This window comes from Diadema antillarum, unplaced genomic scaffold, assembly GCF_040938485.1.
Source record: "Diadema antillarum isolate AM-2024a unplaced genomic scaffold, OU_Dant_1.0 seq00001849_RagTag, whole genome shotgun sequence".
In the NCBI taxonomy this organism is placed as follows: Eukaryota; Metazoa; Echinodermata; class Echinoidea; order Diadematoida; family Diadematidae; genus Diadema; species Diadema antillarum.
In genome coordinates this window covers 252,699-277,114 of record NW_027272521.1, presented here as the reverse complement: position 1 = coordinate 277,114, position 24,416 = coordinate 252,699, and the positions used below count along the sequence as shown (strand labels likewise).

The 24,416-nt window shown below is 38.6% G+C and overlaps 1 protein-coding gene and 1 pseudogene across 1 annotated transcript; both read left to right on the top strand.

Moving 5' to 3' along the window:
- Positions 1–722: 722 nt before the first annotated feature.
- Positions 723–15,191, top strand: LOC139712733 (steroid 17-alpha-hydroxylase/17,20 lyase-like). Its single transcript, XM_071624529.1, has 10 exons — positions 723–856; positions 7,119–7,296; positions 8,360–8,533; positions 10,128–10,221; positions 10,697–10,855; positions 11,589–11,797; positions 12,446–12,568; positions 12,720–12,959; positions 14,269–14,367; positions 14,926–15,191. Exons 2-10 carry the CDS (start codon positions 7,122–7,124, stop codon positions 15,189–15,191), a joined length of 1,539 nt encoding a protein of 512 aa, XP_071480630.1. The 5' UTR covers positions 723–856; positions 7,119–7,121.
- An 8,046-nt stretch (positions 15,192–23,237) lies between these two features.
- On the top strand, positions 23,238–24,416 carry LOC139712756 (leukocyte elastase inhibitor pseudogene; annotated as a pseudogene).

Here is a 24,416-nt window from a genome sequence, read left to right as displayed (position 1 = left end):
TCTAACAATTTACCATTTTTAAATTTCATTTCTTCATCATTATCTTATTTCTTTTATCACATGCGATATTGACCCGGTCTCACATCCTGATACAGCATAACATCTGACTGATCATTATTTTGAAGTTTATTAAACCAGGAATAATATTACTTTTTATACTTTTAGAAAAGAAAATTTTAGTTTTCATCATTTTTGGTTCACGTTCACGAACAATGGAAAATTCTGTTGTGATGACATCATCAGCTCACATATTAATATCAGCTCTTCGACAACTTGTACAGAAATTAACGAACTAAAGTTTAGTATAAACTTCCTCACTTTTAATCGATTTTGATCCAATATTCACTGTTTTGTATGATTTCACTCTTCCTTTCAAACTGGTCTGGATCATTTCTCATTCATTCATCACATGACTGTGGCTTAACTGCTGTAGATGATCCCTAGCTTCGCTGAATTTGGAGACCAATGATGCTGTAATAAATACACCACATCAAAATTTAATCATGCTAGAGTAAGTTGTTACGTAAGTAGCTGGAGTAAAGTAAATCCTCAAACAGTAGTATAGTATTCTGCATACCCGTATCATGAGCAGGGGGGGGGGGGGAGAGCACACTACATGTCAACAAACTAATCCCATTTCTACATAAGGCGACGTCACGTAGTCTGTTCACCCAAGGAGTTCACAGTCTCTTATCCACCTAAACTAGATATATTAACTCAGAACTTGGAACACGGACACAATCCAAGGCTGTGCGCTTAATCAGCTTTGAGAGGACCTTACCCACTGACGGATTTTGGAGAAGGTGTCGTCAGATCTACTCATTACTACCCGAATATTATCATTTCATATCTCTCCGTAAGTATTTTCTTGTTGGAGCACTATGACACCTATCACTCTAGGGATTTTTTTTCTCTCATGCCGAAATTAAAACTATCGGTAAAGAGGTATAGGCCTAGACTGTGTATGAGAGTCTAAGAAGCAAAGACCTGCTATAATCTGGAATTGGCGTGTGTTGTGTAGCTGTTTTGCTTGTGTATTGTCCATGAAGTCACTGACCGATGACCAGGCTAGGCAAGGATATGTTAAGGAGGTGGAAGAGAGACCACCTCCCTGGATATGTCAACTCGTCAGTGGCCGTTGTATGGCGTGTGCGTGCAGTGACGTTAACGAAAGTCTTGGTATACTGATATACATAGAGCGATTGACAGAAAAATGCTTGTGGACCCACGTAGTCTGGTTGTATAGTTCTGATGGCAGAATCTTTTATTGTCGAATATGGCTTGCTGTTTCCACCGTCTATCGTCAATTAAAATGCCACATATTTTGTACCAATGGAAATGGGAAAATAGATCTACGGATAATTATTCTCAGCTGGTACTTATTCTAAACACGGCCTGATCAGATCCTATATGCAGATGTCGACAACTTCATATAACATTGTCATTTCATTGCACCCACTTGAAAGTTTGTCACCAATGCCAGCAACATTCACTCGATCCTTAATTCTCCATAAACGCCAGGAACAAAGACGGTTTGAAAACTAGCTATAACGAGAGTTAGTCTGGGTGCCAAAGGCTGAATCTTGTTTTACCGTCCACCCAATGTTTTTTGATGGTTTTACCCTATTTCGGGGGTGCTGAGTCCGAATCTGCATGATGCAACTCTTGCATCCTTGAGGGTTTTGAGATATTCAAGATGGCCGCCAAAATGGCCGCCCAAACCGGAAATTCCCATGTATTTCCTTCTAAATGGTGAGAAATTGAAAACAATTCATGGTTTTGCCCTATTTCGAGGGTACTGAATCCAAATTTGGATGATGCAACTCCTGCATCCTTGAGGATTTTGAGACATTCAAGATGGCCGCCAAAATGGCCGCCCAAACCGGAAATTCCTATGTATTTCCTTCTAAATGGTGAGAAATTGAAAACAATTGATGGTTCTAAGCTATTTCGAGGGTGCTGGATCCGAATCTGGCTGATGCGACTCTTGCATCCTTGATGATATTGAGATATTCAAGATGGCCGCCAAAATGGCAGGCAAATTACCCGGAAATTCCTATGAATTTCCTTATAAATGGTGAGAAGTTCAAAACAATTTATGGTTCTAAGCTATTTCGAGGATGTTGAATCCGAATCTGGCTGATGCGACTCTTGCATCATTGAGGATTTTGAAAATTCAAGATGGCCACCAAATTGGCCGCCAAAATGGCCGCCCAAACCGGAAATTCCTATATATTTCCTTCTTAGTGGTGAGTGATTGAAAACAATTGATAGCTCGAAGCTATTTCTACGGTGCTGAATCCGAATCAGGATAATGCAACTCTTGCATCGTTAAGGGTTCTGAGATATTCAAGATGGCCGCCAAAATGGCCGCCAAAACCGGAAATTCCCCTGTATTTCCTTTTAAATGGTGGGAAATTGAAAAACTATTGATGGTTTTACCCTAGTTCGAGGGTGCTGAGTCAGAATCTTGATAAAACTCTTGTATCCTTAAGGGTTTTGAGATGATAAAGATGGCGACCAAAATGACCGCCAAAAATGGAAACTCACATATAGACCCCCTTTTTCCTTCTAAATGGTGTAAAATTGAAAACAAATTTATGGTTTTACCCTATTTTGAGTTTGCTGAATTTGAAGCTGCAGGATGCAGCTCTTGCATCCTTAATGGTTTTGAGATTATAAAGATGGCCGCCAAAATGGCCCCCAAATGACCGTAAAAAACGGAAATTCCCATGTAGGCCCCCTAATTCGTTCTAAATGGTGTAAAATTGAAAACAATTGGTAGTTTTACCCTATTTTGAGGGTGCTGAATCCAAACCTGGTTGATGCAGCTTTTGTGTGGTTTTTTTTTTTTGGCGGGAGGGGGGGGGGGGGGGTGAGAATTCCAAGATGACCGCCAAAATAACTGTCAATATTGAAATTTTTGAGACCCCAGTCAGCACCCTCGACATTTTGTTGTTGCCATTTTTGCGTTCCTTAGGGTTTTGAGATGTCCAAGATGACCGCCAAAATAATTTACAGAAATTGAAATTCCAACGTTAATATTTTTTCTAAATGGTGACAATTTAAAAATAAATTGGTCTCACCCCATTTCGAGGGTGCTGAAGGTTTTGAGGTATTTACAAATGTCCTGTATAAACGGAAATTCCTTGATATTATCTTATAAATTGTGAAATATTGCGCTATAACGTGAAGCGAGTGATTAAATGCAATAATCCGTATTCTTGAATTCAACTCGGTTGAGCAAATTTTTCAAATCAGCAAACAATTAATGGCATCCAAAATGACTGTCACAATGGTATTGTAATATACTGAGATATTCCGATATGTCTCAAACGGAATTTTAACATGCAATGGAAAGAAAAATGATATTGACATCATACTGAAACGTACAAACACAAGGATAAGGCTGAAAATTTCTTTATGCGCAATTGTTATGATGCCTGTGGTAACCAATAAGGGCTCCGCAAACTGATGTGAAGTTAATCCTCTTTGGCTATAAGAGTAATATCAAATTATGGCCTGCTGGTATTTGGTGTTGAAATTTGTCTTGTATTCTTATGAGTCTCGCCGCGTGCTCTTATGAAACTTGTGGCATATTCTGATTACGTCACTAGAAATGGTTGCATTCATGACCACTATAGTAGATAATTATCAATACAAGGGTAATTTCAAAAGCACTCTGCGTGCTTATGATATTCGTAAGTACTGGACTATCAACTATTACCTTGGATGTTGTTGTTTGTTTGGGTTTTTTTTTTTACTGCGCGTTACCTGTGATTTTTCCATCCCCTCGTGTGTATATATGATATCGTCGCTTGGGCGACAAGACCCTGTATCTGAAATTTTAGTGAAAATGACATTTTGTGAATAAACAGATAATCAGTTAATGATGTCCTGTCCAAACCTTAGCTCTCTTACCCCAAAAATGAAGCTACCATGGCATGTCAAAGGAAAGGTTCTCTCATTTGTTGTAGTGCTTTGGCTGCCATGTTTGTTTGCTTTCTGTTTTTGTTTTTGTTTTTCTCTCCTGAACATGTGACATTTTGTAGATACGAGGTTTGTCGCCCCATATGTATGTATATATATATATATATATATATACATATATATATATATATGTATATATATAATATTACATCATATTGAAGAAAAAATTGAAGCAGAACTATAAAAATGTCCAACTCTTGTCTTCAACAATGTCGTCAAGACCACCAATATAAACCAATTAACCAATGTGAGTGTTCATGGATGAAACGATTAAAACTGGTCATGGATTAAAACTGGTAATATTGGGAATCTCAGTAAACTTCTCTACATCACTATCACAATATGATCGAGATGGGTATGTCTTGTCCACTGATTGTTAGTGTTCAAAACATATCAATGATATGTAGACGAAACAGTGTAATCTTTCAAATATTCAACCGCATCTGTAGTCTTGCAGGATTCATTCCTGGCACAGCTGTATCTTACAAACTCCAAGATATCCAGTAAAGCTGGTTTCCCTGTACAGCAAGCTCAGACTGGGAAGGACAATATGCGTTCGTTTATCAGCAAAGTATGGGTGGGTTTAGATTCTGCCATTGACGAAAACATAAAATAGGGTAAAACCATTTATTGTTATCAATTTCTCACATCCTGGCGAGCAAATTGTTCTCAATTGCGAAACATTAAAATTGAAATACGTGGAAATTTCCGGTTTGGGCGGCCATTTTGAAATCGGAATAGGACAGAACCATCAATTGTTCTCAATTTTGAACCATTGAGAATGAAATTCGTTAGAATTTCCGGTTTTGGCGGCCATTTTGGCGGCCATCTTGAATATCTCAAAATCCTCAAGGATGCAGAAGTTGCATCATCCAGATTCGGACTCAGCACCCTCCAAACAGGGTAAAGCCATCAATTGTTTTCAATTTCTTACCATTTGGAAGGAAATACATCGGAATTTCTGGTTTTAACTGGCGGTTATTTCGGCGGCCACTTTGGCGGCCATCTCGAATATCTCAAAACCCTCAAGGATGCAAGAGTTGCATCATCCAGATTCGGATTCAGCACCATGGAAATAGGGTAAAACCATCAATTGTTTTCAATTTCTCACCATTTAAAAGGAAATACATGGGAATTTCCGGTTTGGGCGGCCATTTTGGCGGCCATCTTGAATATCTCAAAATCCTCAAGGATGCAAGAGTTGCATCATCCAGATTTGGATTCAGCACCCTCGAAATAGGGTAAAACCATCACGTGTTTTCAATTTCTCACCATTGAGAATGAAATACGTGAGAATTTCTTGTTTTGGCGGCCATTTTGGCGGCCATCTTGAATATCTCAAAATCCTCATGGATGAAGGAGGTGCATCATCAAGATTTGGATTCAGCACCCTAGAAATAGGGTAAAACCATCAATTGTTTTCAATTTCTCACCATTAAGAAGGAAGTACATGGGAATTTCCGGTTTGGGCGGCCATTTTGGCGGCCATCTTGAATATCTCAAAATCCTCAAGGATGCAAGAGTTGCATCATCCAGATTCGGATTCAGCACCCTCGAAATAGGGTAAAACCATCAAAAAACGTTGGGTGGACGGTAAAACAAGGTTATGCCTAAAAAGTGGCTTTGGCACCCAGACTAAGTCTATCAAGTCTTCGACAAAGAATCAGCATTCCAAAGCAGATTAATGAGCCATAAGCGTTAAATTGGTAATATGTTAATGACAGACATCTGTCATTAAATTACACTGGTATAGCCATGATCATGCAGCCCACTCCCTATCTCGCTTAATTCTTTCTTGCCTATTCTTCTGTTTATATCACGAACCGAAGTTTACCAACTTAGCATGCAGTACAACCTTTGGACCACCTCCTATGATAGCTCAAGCATGCATTGTATGGAAAGGGCTAACTTCACATACAGCATTAGATTATACATTATATATACCAGTCCTCGTTCATAAGTGGTGGACTAGTCTTACAGTAGTTGGGAACATTACAGAAAACTCCCTAGGGAGTTTTCTGTAACACATTTTTTTTTGTTATGCACATATCTTGGAGAAAATGGAGTTGAGTATACTAGTAATGGTGATTGTGGGAGAACACCTGATCAGATCGAGACTGTTAGCAAGTGGGGGTAGAATCAAGGTTTCGTAGGCCACTGTATAGTGTAGTCTCTAACACCATAATTGTAATGCAACGCAATATAATGTCAACCCTATAAATGTAGAATCATATAAGACGAAGAAAAAGAAAGAGCAATACATTATCAAAGAGTTGTCTCTTTTATAACATTTTAAGTTAGACGTTATTAAAATTAATGTAGCGTCTAAGGTTAACGGTGTAATTGCACTTCTCTTAGGGTTAAAAGCTATATTTTCCGGTCGATATTACATGCAGCGTTATTATAATTGGGGTCGATATTACATGAGTCATTATACATTAAGGGAGGATAATACATATAGACTTGGTTTGACCCATTGTTTTTTAACAACAAATGCAGAAGCTCAATCAAAAATACGCTGTACTATATAATGAAGGAGTATGCAGAGGTCATTGTGAGTGTTTGATAGTGTGTGTGTGGACTCTAACAGGCTAGAGGATAGGAAATCAGTAGACAGCAAAGCATCAGTGGTGTCACAATTTTTTTTCTGTCTCTTCAGACAGGACTACGGAAGAGTCAGTCATCGATAGTTATTATTTCATCACCGATATCGTATCATACGTTTCAACAGAGGCGAAAATTGCCAAGTACATTTTTTTTATCTATAGTAAAAGAACATTCAAATTATTAGACCTACATGCAAACATTCGAATAGGAATTTTCAGTTCTTTTGATTAGAGACCAACGCTTGTATTTTTTTCTGTCTGAATTAAAATGGACTAATGACGGAATAATTTCATTGTAGAACTGGGTAATGATAATTGTAGGTGTTGTGTTACATAATGAGCGTCTAATAATGAATGAAGATTTACTCGCACATCTGTTGTGTGGTCAAAATTTGTCGCAGAAGGAATTATAGGTGTGTAAAAAAATTACTGACTAGTGAGAAGGGCATTACTATCCTCGATCTGTGATGTCATATTGACACTTGACTTCTCTTTTATTCATTGTTCCAAACAATCATATAGAAGATGTCCAGTATGAAAGACATACTAGGAACGGTTTCCAGTGTACGTCAGATTAATAGTCTGACCATCACAGCAGCTCTTGGACTGGTCACTTTAACTCTGGCTTATTGGTCAGTGAAGAGACCACGCCGCTTTCCTCCTGGACCGAGGGGACTCCCCATCGTGGGGAGTATCTTTGGTAAGCAACACCAGACAATGGGCCGCTTGCAACTTGTAGTTATTTGCAGCAGGGATTGCATTAACAAGGAATCATCTCTGAGTATTTTGTTTGATGTATTGGTACCTGCAGTTTTGGCGCCTTGCAATTAAACAGAAGGCTAGACCACTGAAATGAGCCCGATGTCTTGCACCAGAAACAAATGACCAAAACTAGTGATTCGTATATTATGCACAAATCACCAATGTCGATCATGATTGTGCTAATTAGGTGACATCTCAGTTCAAGTCAAAGAGATATAAGGCCTACTTATTTGCCTAATTTGCCCATAAATGTAATGAGGGCATTTTGAGTATTTGGGCAATTTTTCAAGCTGTCAGTGTATTTAAGTGATAATATTTGCCTTATTCTGCGTTTTTTCCTGAGCTTTACCATAATATACATACACCACATGCATCGTAAGAAATGCTGAGTAATCTTATATAGTTGATATTTAGATCAAATTGTTATAGTGTTTAACAACGGAGCCTGTTAGTGCCATCACTTTTGTAGTGAAGATGAAATTGGCTCTGTAAACATCATTGATCACATCATTCCATACATCTTCAACTGGAAAATCAGACAGATTTTGGTTACCTACTGTAGTTTGAAGAATTGAAGAAGTACATGCAAAGCTATGACAAACAAAATTAATTTACCGCTGACTTCAGAAAGTCTATGATTATTTGGACTTTGCAGGAAATGCATCTGCCAGAGAAGAATTCCGTAGCCACCATGTCCTATAGGTATCAAACATTATTGATTCAGATTTTGAACCTTTTAACGGTTTTGCTGTATATTCAACAATAGTATGTTTGTATGAAGTGTGTTGAAACGAAATATACCGTCATCGTTTAATGATTGCAGAAATCTGACTGACGATTCTGTTGTTTGTGCTGGTTTTTTTAATATGGCATGATTTATTTTCATTTGAAAGTCATTGCCATTTACCATCATGTGGAATTGTTTATCTTTAACTATGTGTGTGATAAGGTTGTACTATCACTTGTTTGCTCTCCTCTTGATTCACGATGTTTGTATCCAGCTATGAATAACAGCCCAGAGATTGTATTTGGACAGTGGGCCAAGATATATGGTAACATCTTTGGTTTCAAGGTTGGAGAACGGTGGATGGTGGTTCTTAATGGCCAAAAGGCCATCAAAGATGCTGTCATCAAACAAGGAGTGGATTTTGCTGGACGGCCAGAATTTTACTCTCGTAAGTTCCCTAGAACAAAACCTGAGTCTAAGAATGGTTATATTTTGGTGATTTTGCATTGCTTTACATAATCTGATTTTGATTTCATACATATTAAACAAATAATGAATTTTTGTAAGTGTAGTATAGACAGAATATTTCATGATGTGAAAGATGAAATGACCCATTCAATTAGGCGCATGCAGCCGATTAAATTGATTCTGTAGATTATAACGTATAGGAACCAGAGAATACGGTTCATTGGATATATACATATACGGTACAGTACAATGGTCTTAAATGTGGGAGCCGGTCAGGTATTACTTTGGCTCATCTGATTGCACAGAAGGAAAAGAATATTAGTCACGGTTCAAACTCTACTGTTATGATGGATACAATTTATTTGTTTTTCTCTCGTGATGTTTGATTGCAAGTTCAAACATAGATGTCTATAGGTCACAGTCTAAACCTCTCTCTTTACTCAAAGGGAAATGGAACCCAAATATATGTGTGGAGTGAGTATAAGCAGAAAAAATGAGTGGAATACATCAATCAAGTGTGATGAAAAACGGACTATCTCTTCAAAAGTTATGAATTCTTAAGTTTCAGTTTCACCATGGCTGGATGAGAAGACAAGACTTTGTGACGTCGTGTTTGAACGACTATGTACAAAGGATATAAAGAAAATTAAGATAAATTTTCATTTTCTAGCATATACTGAGTTATGAAAGAGCTGTTGGCTTACCTGTTACGGAAGGCAGGCTTAATAATACCTGCAAAATGTGTCAGTTATAAGTGGGAAAATGTATGGGAGCCCATACTCTTCATAAAAAGTTATATTGTGTGAAATTCTCTTTATATTTTCTGTATATATTGTCCAACAGTAGCAACATCACAAATAGTAGCTCCGAAGCCAATGTCACACAAATCCATGTCCAAAGTTACATATCTCTCATCCACCACTGTCGGTTCATAATGTAAACGCATATTACTGTCGCTAACAGGCACAATATTGTCATTCCCCATCATGTAACACTTGGTATACTGTTAAGAGCCCAAAGCCAGTGGACTTACGTGTGGTACTAACATTGGACAAGCTTTTTACAAGGCCAAGAAACATTTGTTAAGGGAGCTTTATAGAATGCGTGGTCTTTAGATTTGAAGGCATAGGCCTATTAATATGTTCTGTTTGACAAGCCATTTTGATGTTGGTACATGTACTTTTTCAATCGATTGAACGACGTACAAAATTATGCCAAAGTTGAAAAGCAATACACTGTGCTTGTGATTTATATAACTGTTAACTGATAAAGATATACATGTAGAAATGAGAATCAGCAGGTATTGAATATAATGTGTCGGGAAGCCAGGAAAGCTGAAACTCAGTTGAGAACTGTTCCCGTCTCATGATTTGTACCTCATAAACTCACTAAGCTGGAATTGGTAGTACATGTTGATTTAAAACTTTTTCGACATGTTGAAAAATGAAGCAGGAATTCTTGTTACCTCTCTATGAGGGAGTTATTTGTTGCTTTTTATGGGGGAGGGAGGTATATTTAGCCTTTATATTTAATGTTTGATTCTGTATTTCATAACTACTTTCCTTCATTTCCAGTTGAGATATTCACTGAAGGCTATAAAGACATTGTGTTTGGACCCTTCTCTGAAACCTGGAAACTTCATCGCAAGCTGGCTCACACAGCCCTGCGGTAAGTTGGAAATAACTCTTATCTTTCTTTGAAACAAACATAAAGAAATTATCCTGCCCCGAGTTTTGCGCAATATGTTCATTTTATATGGCATACTGTGCTACTAACCCATGAGTGCATATCTTGTTTGGTTTGTTTGGTTGTTTTTGTTTTTGTTTTTGTTTTTGGTTTACGAAGGAGTCACATGACTTACAAATGTGCTTGTAAATGTGAGCCATAACTTTTATTTTTCAATTCGAATCTTTGCCTGGACATAACGAGAGCAAATAGAACATTCTCAGATGGGTGGGTAAATCTGTATATCTCCTCGCTCCACAAGCATTGCAAAAGAGATACATCACACAATTAGCCAGTCTGTCATCTAACTGAACATTGACCTGACAGTGACTGGACACTCACGATACCAACAAAATAATGATTACTTGCCCTTTGGCTCACGATTATTGAATGTTACTTTCTCTTCTTCCTGTCACAGACATTTTGCCACCGGGGAGCCTCTGCAGAACCTGATCTCCAGCATGTATCCCAAGCTGGAGAAGGCACTGAGTGAGAATGGCAGCAAACCAATCAACCCAAAGATCCTCCTCAATCTTCTCCTCTACAACATCCTCTCACAGATGTGTTTCGGAAAAAGGCAAGCTTTGATATTCACGATTTTCTCAATTTACAGCTGAATTATAGTTTCTTCAATCTACTTCACATAATGTCAGAACACGTTGTGTTATAACTGAGTTTCACAGTGGTACGAGTAGAATGTAGATGGTGTGTCATTGGTCTGACATATTACCTATTACCGTTGTTCTCCAAGTACAACCTCAAGTAAAACCTCAATTCATGTCAGTATACTACAAATTAATGGTGCAAACTTATGCACCCGATGTTACAGGTCTTGTAGGTATAGGAGGGACAGATTAACACTTTAACCACTGTTCTTCACTATGCAAAAATAGGGCAAGAGTGCTAGTGTATGTAGTGGTTCACACATGACATGCAAGGTGTTTCAAAGGGAATAATATCCAAAGTGTGTATGATTTCTTCTTTGAAATTATTGTATTCATTGATGGAGTTCCCGTTACCATGAATAACTCATCTGGACAACCGATCTCCGATTTAAAGTTGTGTCATTTACAGTACCTGGACTTGTTGTCATTATCTCTGGCGCATAAGATATTTGGAGGAAAAAAATTGGTGGAAAATTAACAATGAATTCAAGGTAATCTGCTTTGAGAGAAAAGTGCCAATGCAGACAGGTCATCCGTCCAAAACTTGGAATGGGGCCGACTTCAAACAGCTATAGTTCTTGGTTTTAAAGCTTATTCCTTCATATTTTTTTCCTTTCAAATGGTCATTACATCTGCAAATACCAGGTATGACCTTGATGACCCCAGAGTCGCAGGTTGGATGAAGATTAATGACGACCTGAATGAGGGTATCGGTCTTGGCCTTGCTGCAGACTTCTTCTCTTGGGCTAAGCATCTTCCTACCAGTGGACCCAAGCTGCTTCGCGACACAGTTGACACATTCTTTGGGTTTTTGAGGGAACAACTGAGTGGGACGGAGAAGACTTATGATCCAGGTTTTGTATTAGCTTTTCTGGCGCTCTTTCACTTTTGTTTTTATTAAGTTAAATGTTTTACATTTTCACATTTTGATTTATATTCTTTATTTTTATAATTTTTGTGCATTGTTGTGTGAGAATGAGCTATTTCAAGTATAGTATTGAGAAATGAGTGACACTACAACTGGGACGTGTCTTACTCAGTACGATGAGAGCCCTGAAAAGGGGCATTCGAGTTAAAAGTTGAGAAAAAGGTCGTTGGGATTATAACCCTGAACAAGATTCTTTGGTGTGTGTTTTTTTTTTCTCATAAGATATTAATTACTTGAAAAAAAAAAGTGTAGCCTGTCTAGCTGACTGAAGCTCCTTGAAGGATTGAACAGTAATTGTACATTAAGGTCGTCCAGCAAAAAATGCATCTGTGATCGCTGGTCGCATCACTCAGATGGTCGCTATATTCGGGCTATTTACCCCTTTTCTATGCGGAGAATTTCCGTGTAATCGCTATGGACAGGGAGTCCCTGGGGCATATTTGAGTATAGATGATAAAAACAAAGATACATGGCAGGAATCATTACGGGAACTTAGAGATTGAAAGTCATTCTGTTGCCCATTGAAGTTTTTGTTGGGCCTGGATTTTTTTTGCTCTCGCTCTTTCTCTTGTAGAAAACATTGATAACTTCTACCACCTCATGCTGAAGGCCCAGGACGATGCAAGAAAGGAGGGTGAGAATGTGGAGAAACTGACCGACACCCATGTCTTCCAGACCGTAGCTGACATCTTTGGAGGCGAGTTTTTGGTTTTGTTTTCTTTTCTTTTCTTTTTCTTTTTCATAGAGCGATTCAGTCAGGCTCCCAGATGAGTTTCTGTGTTGCGTTACTAATTTCTCAAGTATCATTCTCATCTTCTTACCCCCTTGATCGTCTTATATATTTCCAGCTGGGATCCAGACTTCTGTGGAAACACTGTACTGGGCCATTGCTCTTCTCGCGGAATTTCCGGATATCCAAAAGAAGATACAGAACGAAATTGATGCAGTTATTGGTCAGACGCGTGTACCAACCATTGAGGATCGTGGCACACTTCCTTACACGGAGGCAACTCTCTATGAGATCTTGCGCTACAGCAGCATTGCTCCCACAGCTGTTCCACATGCCACTACCAAGGACACCGAACTACGTGAGTATGATAATCAGCTTTGAAGGGTGACTCTCCTTTTCATGTTCTTTGGTTGTATGAACAGGATGTACTACGCAATCACTGTGTTCCTGCAGAATAACCACATCCTTGTGACAGTGCGGTCAAATGAAACTCAGCTCGGCTGTTCGCGATTGGAGTTCTGTGTTTATTCATATTACCGATTGTTTTCCACTTTACAACAGGACAACTGTCGTGTCTGCCAAAAATTAAAGTATACAGAACAGCTATGTTAAGTGTATTTTTAACTAACACTAGCATAAACTTTATATATCATGTACCTTGCCAGTGAGCCTCTTTAACATCTAATGATTTTTTTTAAATTTCTTTAGTGGCAGGTTAATGATTGATTAAAGTAGAATTCTGAGAGTGTTGCAGAATTTATTAAGGAAAAGCTGTGTTTTCCTTCGTTTTTCTTGTCGATGGTTCCATCATGTCGTCCTTTCATCTTGACAAATATATGCATCTACTCAAGTCCCAAATTAATGAATGGTTGTATTATGAATATATCACTAAAGTGGTATCCAATGACAAAGTGAGTGGCAGACATGACAAATCATTCGTGGGTAGCTAGGAGACCACTGGTATAATTCTGCTAGCACTATTTGAAAACTCGAGGAATTACTGTAGGGGTCATATTTCGGGTGCTGTTCGTTATTCCGAAGGCTCAGTATTCCGAAGGTTCGTTATTCCGAAGGTTTGTTAATCCGAAACACACAAATTCCCTATACCTAGAGGTTAATCCGAAAATGAAAAAAGGTTCGTTAATCCGAACATTTGTGGCGTTATTCCGAAGGTTCGTTATTCCGAAGGTTCGTTAATCCGAAAATGAAATAGGGTTCGCTATTCCGAAGGCTCGTTTATCCGAAAATGAAATAGGGTCCGTTATTCCGAAGGTTCGTCAATCCGGAAATGAAATAGGGTTCGTTATTCCGAAGGTTCGTTGATCCGATGTGATATAGGGTCCGTTACGAACCTTCGGAACAACGAGCTTTGTTTCATTTTCGAATTTAACGAACCTTAGGAATAACGACCCTTATTACAATTTCGGATTAATGAACCTTCGGAATAACAAACCTCATCACATTTTCGGATTAACGAACCTTCGGAATAACGAATCTTCGGAATAACGAACCTTCGGAATAACGATCCTTCGGACCAAAGAACCTTCGGAATAACGAGCTGTAACCCATATTTCTGCAGTTGATATCCTTGATAAATCGACATGTGTCACTGCTTTAACTCTTGTGATAAAATATGAAAAAGCTTCCTGTTCTGTCCCCACATTCAGATGGCTACATTATTCCTAAAGGAGCCATTGTCATGATCAACACTTACTCAATGCACTTTGACCCCAAGGAATGGGATGACCCAGACTCCTTCAAGCCAGGTTTGTTGTCCTTCGTAGAGGCTTTCACAATAGCTTAGTGTTGCGTGGTGTTGCGTTAGGCCGGCGCAGCCACAGCGAAGGGTACAGCGTAGTTGGTAGGTACTCAGCATTACTCAACTCTACGCAAGCCCGACCTGAAAATACAGTACATTGTATTTAAAGCAAAAACATTTATCACAACGGGTCTTTCGTAGAGTCGCGTAGTGCGGGGTACCGACCGTGCCAAGCTCACGCTAATCATCCTTTACAATATAGGGCCTACGCTGAGAGATGCAAAGGGGTCTGAGAGACAATCACAGACACAGACACAGACACACAAACAAACAAAATAATGTAAACATGTCGAATTTTTCTACAGACTAATACTTTCTGCGCAGGTTTAAGAAGCAATGCATTTTTTTTTTGTGGGGGGGGGGCTTACCTTCCAATAGTTCAAACATTGAATAGTTAACATATTACCACAAATAACCCTTCGAAAATGATTTTGCTTCCATAACACACTCTACCATGCAAACATATGGATATCATTTGTAACATATGCTGTGATCTCTTGCACAGAACATTTCTTGGATGACAGTGGCACTGTCCGCCAGCACCCTCCCAGCTTCATGCCTTTCGGGGCAGGTCGGCGCAGCTGTCTCGGAGAGGCGGTAGCCAAGGCCGACCTCTTTCTCATCTTCACCTGGTTTTGTCAGAATTACACCTTCGCCAAAGTGCCGGGGAAGGAGAATGAGAGCCTCCTGAACATGATCCCAAAAACGGCTGCGGGCCGTCTTCTGACCCCCTACGAGGTCATCATCACACCAAGGCAGGGCAAAGAGTAATTTGAAGTAGCACTCCTCTTGAGTTCTTTTCAGGGTTATTATTACATGATTATTGATAATCTTCATATCAAAAATAAAGCTCTATCATTGTATATATTGGGAAAAGGTAGATACATATAGACAAAAGTGTCTTAATGAGCTATAGTCGCCTAGCACAGAATTTTATCTAATTTTGCTGTATAGAAAGGTATCTATAGCATCTATAGATCGCTGTATAATGATCATGATTTTTATGCTGCGAATTTGTGGAACATATAATGTGACTCAATTTTATGTCAAATTTGTGAAATGATTTTGTGTCATTTAAATCAAACTGGGATAGATATAGGATGGATATACAATGTATGACAAAAAAGATGCCCTGGTGAACACGATTTCTCGTTTCATCCATTTGGTGCATAACGGATTATTTCATGATTGGGCTTATATTCACGTGAGAGAAGAATAAAATAGTGCGCCTATATGAATGTAATGCATCCGTAAGATATTCTCTATAGGTTGAGACATTTAATGTTCAAATGATTAAAATGTATGTTTTATGTCTTTGTTAATTATCGTAGTGTTTCAACTGATTGTCAAATTGCCGTATATATAGACAAATATAAGCGCTCTCTAAAATGGTCAGTGTTTATCATGGCTTTACTAAAACAGTGATTAAGTCAGTGCTTGTTAAGGTCGACGTAGAGCAATTTGTTAAAGAGTTATACGAAAGAGTAATACGCAAGAATTTCATAAATGTGTAACGTATTCTTCTTTCCGAAAAATCTCACATTATTATGACGAAATTTTCATGTCCTCACTTGTAAGGACTGTGTGACATGGGGATAACGATGACATTGTTCGAGAACTTGTCCAAAAGGCAAACTATCTTAAGTTATAGCTTTAGGCCTCTATGTGCAGTTCCGTGGTCAAGTTGGCTTCAAGAAATAACCAGTAAAATCGTGCACACAAACTATATCTAATTCATATCCTTTCCGCTGAATTGTTGATCGTCGGTGGAGTTTTGTACAGAATATAAATTTCATAGAAATAATTGTGAAAGCAAAACATAGCCAAAAAAGGAGAAAAAGACAGATTTCCTCACTTCCAAATACGCAAATGTTTACATCGCTATAAACTAATATTTGTTGAATAATACCGCAGCGATGATCTATAATTATGTTGAAGGACACAGGATGATTGTATTGTATTGTATACTTCTCCTCTTGCTTTACAATACACCACAGGGTGGTTTAACTATGGCGCATTACGAAAACGTTGTATTTATACCACAAAGTATTTTGATTCGTTGTCTGAGGAACATAAAACCAAATGGAAAATTGAACTGTGTTGTGTGTATAAGTGCATCAACTGTGCCTACATACCTATAATTCATACTTTGCATAAATCACTTCCTGAAAAATCTCAATGATTTGGATAATGGTTCCGATGTGAGGTAATCAGGGAGAAAAACCTGAGAAAGAAAAGTGAGATAGTGCAGTTGTGGACACTCATTTCATTACCTCTGTAGTAAGGTCACCAAAACCCCACATGAGACAAGATACGTTTAGAGATCGAAGTATTAATTCAACTGTATCCTAATTTACTAGTCTACTTGAACATTCAGATTATCCTGTATCGCAAATAATATTAAGTAAGAGATTGTATTCATCATAGCTTTCAATTCAATTGTGTCGTTCCTTTCTTTCTCTCTTTCTATGCTTGTTTGCTTCTTTCTTTTCCTCAGTTGTATAGTGCACTTTTCGATATTTACAGTATGTTTTTCCCCTAACGGATGATGATATCATTTTTTGGTGTGTGTGTGTGTGTGTGTGTGTGTGGGTCCCACAATGCCTACGCATTCAGTGGCGGATCCAGAGGGGGGCGCAAGAGGCGCACGCCTTCCCCTTTATGTATCGTTAAAAACAAAAGAAATAAAAAGAAAAAAATGAAATGAAACCTGGAAGTGGCACCAAAAATAATAGTTACGCCCCCCCCCCCCCCCCCCCTTTACAGAATTCCTGGATCCGCCCCTGGCCTTGTCTCTAGGTCTGTTTCGAGGTTTGTGGATTATCAATAAACACACCACTGCTAGAGGGTACACATCCGTGACACACCACACCCCGTCAATCAACTGTATTATGCATTGAATCGTAAAGGCTGCTGCATGTAAAAAATCCCGGTTCACGTCTGAAGTCCTCCACACCCCACAGTTGATATCAGAGACTTCGGCGTGTTAGTGTTTCATGCTTTTGAGTAGCAAAAGGCACTTCATGTGCACTCTGAAGTTACCTGTGCATTTTGCCAGCTAAAAACTTTTGGCAGCGATACACATTTACTGCTGATCACCACGTTGCATGCACCTTGGGGCTACAAACCTCCAACGTAAACGCTGCACAACATAGCTGTACACGGTAAGTACCATCAAAGTGATGCGGCACCCATCCATGCAAGTAACAGGGATGTGTTTGGTTACAGTTTATAAGGCCAAGTTCTTTTACTGAACCAGGTGTTACAAAAATATTTGCCACTTTTGATCCCAATAGTTAATATATATATATATATATATATATATATATTTATTTATTTATATACACTCAGCAAAAGTTCCCCCCTAACATTTTTGGATATATCTCAAAAAGTACTTAACCGATTTTCATAATTCAAACGGAAATGGATAAGGTATTTTATTACTCATAAGATGAGTGGCAAATCATTGCCACCAAATATCATTATTGCTGTGAAAAAATGCATTTTAGGTCAAAATGCATGGAAACAAATGTTGCATTTTAGTGATTTGCAATGACTTTCACACAAATAATCAAATAATCACTCATGATTCTGAACATTTAAGCATGGCTTATTGCATATTTCTCTATCTCTTTCTTTTCATGAGCATACAGCGAATTATTTGATAATTAATATGTCCACCTCCGTTTCAATGACCAGCCGGCATCTCTTCCTCATACTGTTAACTAAAGTTTGTACTTGGCGCTGCTCAATGTTGGCCCATGCTCTCTGCAAGATGTGCTGAAATTCTTGCAGTGAAGTGTCATTTATCACCTTCTTGCTCGCTTTCCACAAATGATATCCCAAAGATTCTCTACTGGATTACAGTCAGGGGATCTTGTAGGCCATCACTCCATACGTTCGATGCCATTTCCCTGGACAGACTGATCTACCATACGACTGGAGTGAATGATGCAAAATAGCCATAGGCGCATTAATGTGATCAATCCAAATTGGAATTACAAATCACATGGCTTCTACCAACATTTTCGTATTGAAAATGCCTATTGTTTGAAAAGTATACATAACATCTGTTTTATAGGGAAGCACATTGTACCTGAAGAAATTCCTGAGAATTACACAATTTAGAAAAGGTAATTTGCTAACTTACGTAGGAAATGTACACAATATGCGTCATATAGCCTGAAGTGCAACTTTTTTCCCATGCAGTTTGACACAAAATGCGTTTTTTTTTTACACCAATAATGATATCTGGTAGCAATGATATGCCATTCATGTTATACGTAATGAAATTCCCTATCCATTCCCGTTTGAATTATGAAAATCTGTAAAATAGTTTTTGAGATATATCCAAAAATGTTAGGGGGGAACTTACTTTTTTTTGCTGAGTATATATATATACAGTTGAACCTCTCGTATCCGGACAAGTCGGGACCGGGGCTCATCCGGATAAGGGATTTGGCCGGATACGGGAGACTCAATGCTTTGTACATGTACATATACATACACATGTACTGATGTAGCCCATTGTAGTACCACATGTAGTAATGTGTATGCTGCAACCTTTTCATTGTTACACTCAGTAACAGACCCCAAATTAGAGGTTCGTGTTTGCAAGAATGAAATCATTTTCTTTTATAAATTCTTGGGATGATTTACCTAAATAATTATGAAGAAATGTATCAAGTATATGTTATTCATGTGTGTTTGTGTAGGAGTTCTCAAGGAGTTGGGAATCCCTCTTTCCTCCCGTAATTATTAAAAAAAAAAATCACGGCGAGATTGCGTCCGTATAATAGAGAGATCCGGATAAAGGGAGGCCGGATAAGAGAGGTTCAACTATATATATATATATATATATATATATATATATATATATATATATATATCTTGACAGCAAATCTTGCACATATATATATATATATATATATATATATATATATATTAATATATATTATCAGAAAACACTAACAATGATATGAGAAATAACTTAATAGCGTACAATTTTGTTGGAGGAATTCAACAATGAAAGCATAAATCATTTTCATCAAATTCAAGATCAAGTTTTAAGATAGGGTACAGATTTTGTTAATTTTATTTTCAACCCGACAAAATTGTAACTTTGCGAAAGTGTCAGTTGATGTGTATTGGGGTGTGTAGTTAACACCCAGAAAATCTCCAGGGTTTCAATGCTTCATCATTTATTCATGAGTAATTCCACTATCACACCTAGTCTTTGTTCATCTCAAAATGTAATGTATGCAAGCACATGGAAACATGTGCTAATGTGCTCACTTTTTTCTGTGCATGCATTTTACCCTGTACCATGAATTCAGACTACCAGTGCCCAGTGAATCCGTCACGACCTATTAATAAACATTCATGTGCCTTGGAGCAAGACCAGAAGCCTAGTCACCAGAGCTCTGAAAAGGTGGCACGTGTATTCATGTCCATTGTTCAGGGTCATTGTAAGCACACACTCACATGCACACAATAAATTCATTGGTTCCTATGTAAAGTTGAAGTTTTATACAGAGAATTAAAATTTGACCAAAATCTGGAACCAAACTTCGAAATTAATCATGGATTTAATGAAACTGATTTAGGCTATATTTAAATCACTTCAAATTAAACTGTACACTACTCAGCATTGTTCATATCAATGACAGTATTATGTGATATATAGTTTTCGAACTATTAAGGATAACAAGTGGGAAATGTTTTTTGTAACACCTATACACACTACATGTATATCCATCTGAGCTATGCGTTTTCAATTGGTTGTTCTTCATTGTTACCGTGGATAAAATCTCTGGAAGCGACCCTGATCCTGAAGCATCCATTCCCATAACTTGCAGGAGTTTAAGCTGAAGAACAAAGCTTCCTCTTTCTTTCTTAACACTTGAAGATTTTTTTAACACTTATGAGATCTAATAAAAAGTTCACGAGTTTAAACTGAAATAATGTTACAATCTAAGATTCAAGTTATGAAAATGCTGCGTTTTCACCATGTTCCCGGCGGCCACATTTTGCCAGAAACGCAGTGCGCCGTGGGTAGATGAGACATTTTCCTACCCCCTCCCCCCACATTCTAGTCTTGTTTGTTCCAGTCCTTGCCCCGGTGAACATAGCTATCATCCAGACGCTGTTCTTACGGCGTCTGGTCAGGCTAGACTATCAATACAAGTAGTTTCCGTCGCGTCCCGCTACGGACCGCCTCCAAATTTTGTTACGGCCCATTACGTGCCTTCGTGCTTCATTGCGTTTTATCCATTTTATCAAAGTATACAGGATTCTTCAGTAGCGCCGTGACTGCCGTGGCAATTTTTTTTTTTGACAGTTTAAAATCTGACACAGGATCAACGGCAATCACGGCCTGTCACGTTTGCCTATCCCGTCTCATCGTTTTACGTCAATCCCGTTTTGTCCAAGTTGGCCTGAAACGACGTTGTCGTGCACGATGGTTGCCAAGAACATGGTGTATTTAATTAATGCGGCATCAATTGAGAATGTTAGTTTGCTGAAGGAACTGGCAAATATCTTTACACACATGCAGTCATGAATCGTCCACAAGATGGTTTTCTTTTAAACCAATAATCAGTTTTCCTCTAACAAACCAAATACCATCAACCTAGGCGGAAGTGTAAGCTACTGAAATCTGAAAAGCGATAAACATCCATGTGATTATTGATTGCGTTTACTTCCACTTGCTGCACGAGCACATCTCATGCCATGTCTTTTTTAAAGGAAGAGTATAATTTACACAATATATTCATGAATATAACAAATTGGGTGATCTTTTCAATTAGTGATCGAGGGCGATTGGCCATGCAATGAATCTCAGTGATGTTCATCATAGAACACATATTCGAACTTGACATCTTGTGGCCGATATTATACATGTCCTGCTCACAAACGATGATTATTACACAAAACCCCATTAGGTTGAAGCAAAAATGTATATACATAACCCACACATGTCGTCGACAAACGAAAGGCATATTATGCATTTTACAAAGGATTAAAGTGTAAAGGATGAGTTAGCTACTGCTGAGTGGATAACGTCATGTCAGTTGGCACTTAGAAAAAAAGGGGGTCATCCCACTAGACCGACACCCATGAGTCATACACCCCACGACTTCGACATTGAAAACACATCCATGAGTCATACAGCCCATGAGTTCGACACTAGGCAAATAAAGCCCATGAGTTCGACCCTATATAGGTAAAAACAGCCCACGAGTTCGGCAGATGCAACACGGGGCTTATATATAGTGTGTCGGTCTCATGGGCCTTGTTAGCTGAGTGTCGAACTAATGGGATGTATGACTCGTGAGCTGTATAACTCATGGGCCGTATGACTTGTGAGCTGTATGACTCGTGGACTGTATGACTCGTGGGTGTCGGTCTCGTGATGTGCATCCGAAAAAACTGACCGTAATGGAAATAGAACGTAAAATGGTCAAATGTTATAAGCTAACTTCAATCGATTTTCTGCAGTGATGACGTCATCGAATTGATGAAAAAAAAAAACTATAGGCCTACATCTAACTTTAATACCAAATGAATAAGCTACCACATGCTGAAATCTAGCTAATAGTCTGGAATGTATGAGATATACTAAAAAAAGGTTAACTTTTGATGATGTCAGCAAGTAAAATGATCGTATTCATATAATAGTCATAAGACTACTAACGAATGCTTTAATAACCTCATCACATAACTGCTGATTTACTGAGGAATCCATACATCAACAGAAAAAGAACAGCGTCATGTGCATATATTTGAATCCATGCTCAAAGTGACATCGACCTGAAATGATAAGGGTTTTGAACGATGCATTCATTTTTTTTTCAGTTTATATACTTTACATATTATTTTTTATTTGTGTTTTGAAACAGCCAAACACCATAATGTATAGTTAGTTAACTATCAGGTCAGTCAATGTCAGCCATGTCGTGCGATAGATCCGATGGGGCAAGATCGCACGATGTGGATGACGCTTGACGTGTCTTACCCTAACCTGATAGTTGACTAACGCAAGTAGCATTTATCAGACCGTAATCAGATATACTGCGGTGGTTGGGTGAAAGAAAAAACAAAGGAATTAAAAAACAAAGCTAAAACAAAACGATTCTTCTATCCGACGAGCGACCGAAGAGAGAAAAAAAAAATCTGTGGAATGGGGTATAACTCAATGATTTTTTAAGTGCGACGAAATGAACATTCCTTTGTACGTACCCTATATATTCTATTCCACTGTCATAGGTTTAGTATATACATTGTGTATGTATACTTCTTTCCTTTTTGTCTTTTGTAAAGAATTATTTTAGCTACTTTGCTCAAAGACATCTTCCAACATAAATAAAGTAAGTTCGTTGACATAAATCACTACACGGTATATATATGCAATACATTGATTATTCGTGTCCATGTATCAGAACAAACGAAAGATACTACACGGGGCGCGACGACTATATATACAGCACCTATATATTGTACACTTGTATATCGTTACTGCAAGTTTTCAATGATTATTTTCTCTGTACAATTTAAAATGCATTATTTCTGTCACTGAAGAAAGTAGGCTTTACGTTAATAAAGTATTTATCATGGAAAAGCGACATAACTTTGAAATTGAACTTGCACTTGAACTGTAACATAAGATCTACTCATTTCATTTTTCATTCATTCATTAATAATTATTCATCCAATCATCCTTATGCAAATTTGCCAAATTCATATCTCTGTGACTAAATTCTCTAACATATTATCTGCCCTTATTCTACCTACAGGATTTTACCTCTTCTGTACGCCATGGCATCATCGACCCACCCGACGATACCTATATCCCAGCTTGCCGAAGCCAACAATACATTCGCGCTAGACATGTACCAAAAGATAGCAGGTACACGGAGGGGACAAAACATCTTCTTTTCCCCCTTGAGCATCTCAACTGCCTTGGCTATGACCTACGCTGGAGCCAGCGGTAAAACAGCGACACAAATGTCAAACGTGTTGCGATTTAGGGTTGTGAACGGTGACCAACTTCACGAGGCATTCAAACAACTCCATTCCTACATGCACGATCCAATCGCGCGTTGTGAGCTCAAATCTGCAAACAAATTGTACGGAAAGGCTGGATATCCGTTCTCTAAAGAGTTCCTAGACACCGCTGCAGCATTTTATAATTCCACCGTAGAAGCGGTTGCCGACTTCACGTTACCTGAAGTAGCCCATACCATCAACTACTGGGTCTCTGAACAGACAGAAGGGAAGATGAAGAACTTGATCTCACCCTCAGCTCTGAATTGTCTTACACGCATGGTGCTGGTGAATGCAATATACTTCAAAGGACCATGGGCATCGCCATTCAAATCTTACCAAACTAAGCAGTCCGTCTTCAGGGTCCTGGATGAAAGGAAAACAGTACCAGTGCAACTCATGCACCAGTCCGATGATTTTAAACTAGCAGAGGACAACGCCCTGGACTGCATGGTGTTGGAGTTGCCTTACGAAGGCAATCATTTCAGCATGTTGATTGCTCTGCCGAACAAGGATGATGGTCTCGCACACCTTGATGCCAACCTGTCTGTTGACTCGCTCAAACGATGGAATGATAATCTCAAGAGGAGACTGGTCAATATCTGGCTGCCAAAAGTCCGAGTGGAAGATGAATTCCATCTCAGCAGGGTCCTGAGTGACATGGGAATGACAGATGCGTTTGACGAAAACAAGGCCAACTTTGAGGGCATCACGGGTAATCGTGATCTGTATATCTCTGATGTGGTCCACAAGGCCTTCGTTGAGATCAATGAAGAGGGCAGTGAGGCTGCCGCTGCAACTGCTAGTAGGGTGGTAGTTAACAGCTGCTATTCCGACGACCGGAAGCCAATTAACTTCAGAGCTGATCATCCTTTCCTTTTCATGATTTGGCACCGCCCTACACAGAGCACTTTGTTCGTTGGTAGGGTCATGGACACTTCGGGAAAATGA

What these genes read in the sequence shown, in the direction of transcription:
- LOC139712733 (XM_071624529.1), top strand. Translation starts at nt 7,122, where the DNA reads ATGTCCAGTATGAAAGACATACTAGGAACGGTTTCCAGTGTACGTCAG. An exon ending in CAGATGTGTTTCGGAAAAAG is followed by an intron (nt 10,856 to 11,588) that starts GCAAGCTTTGAT and finishes TGCAAATACCAG; the next exon opens with GTATGACCTTGATGACCCCA. An exon ending in TACCAAGGACACCGAACTAC is followed by an intron (nt 12,960 to 14,268) that starts GTGAGTATGATA and finishes CCCCACATTCAG; the next exon opens with ATGGCTACATTATTCCTAAA.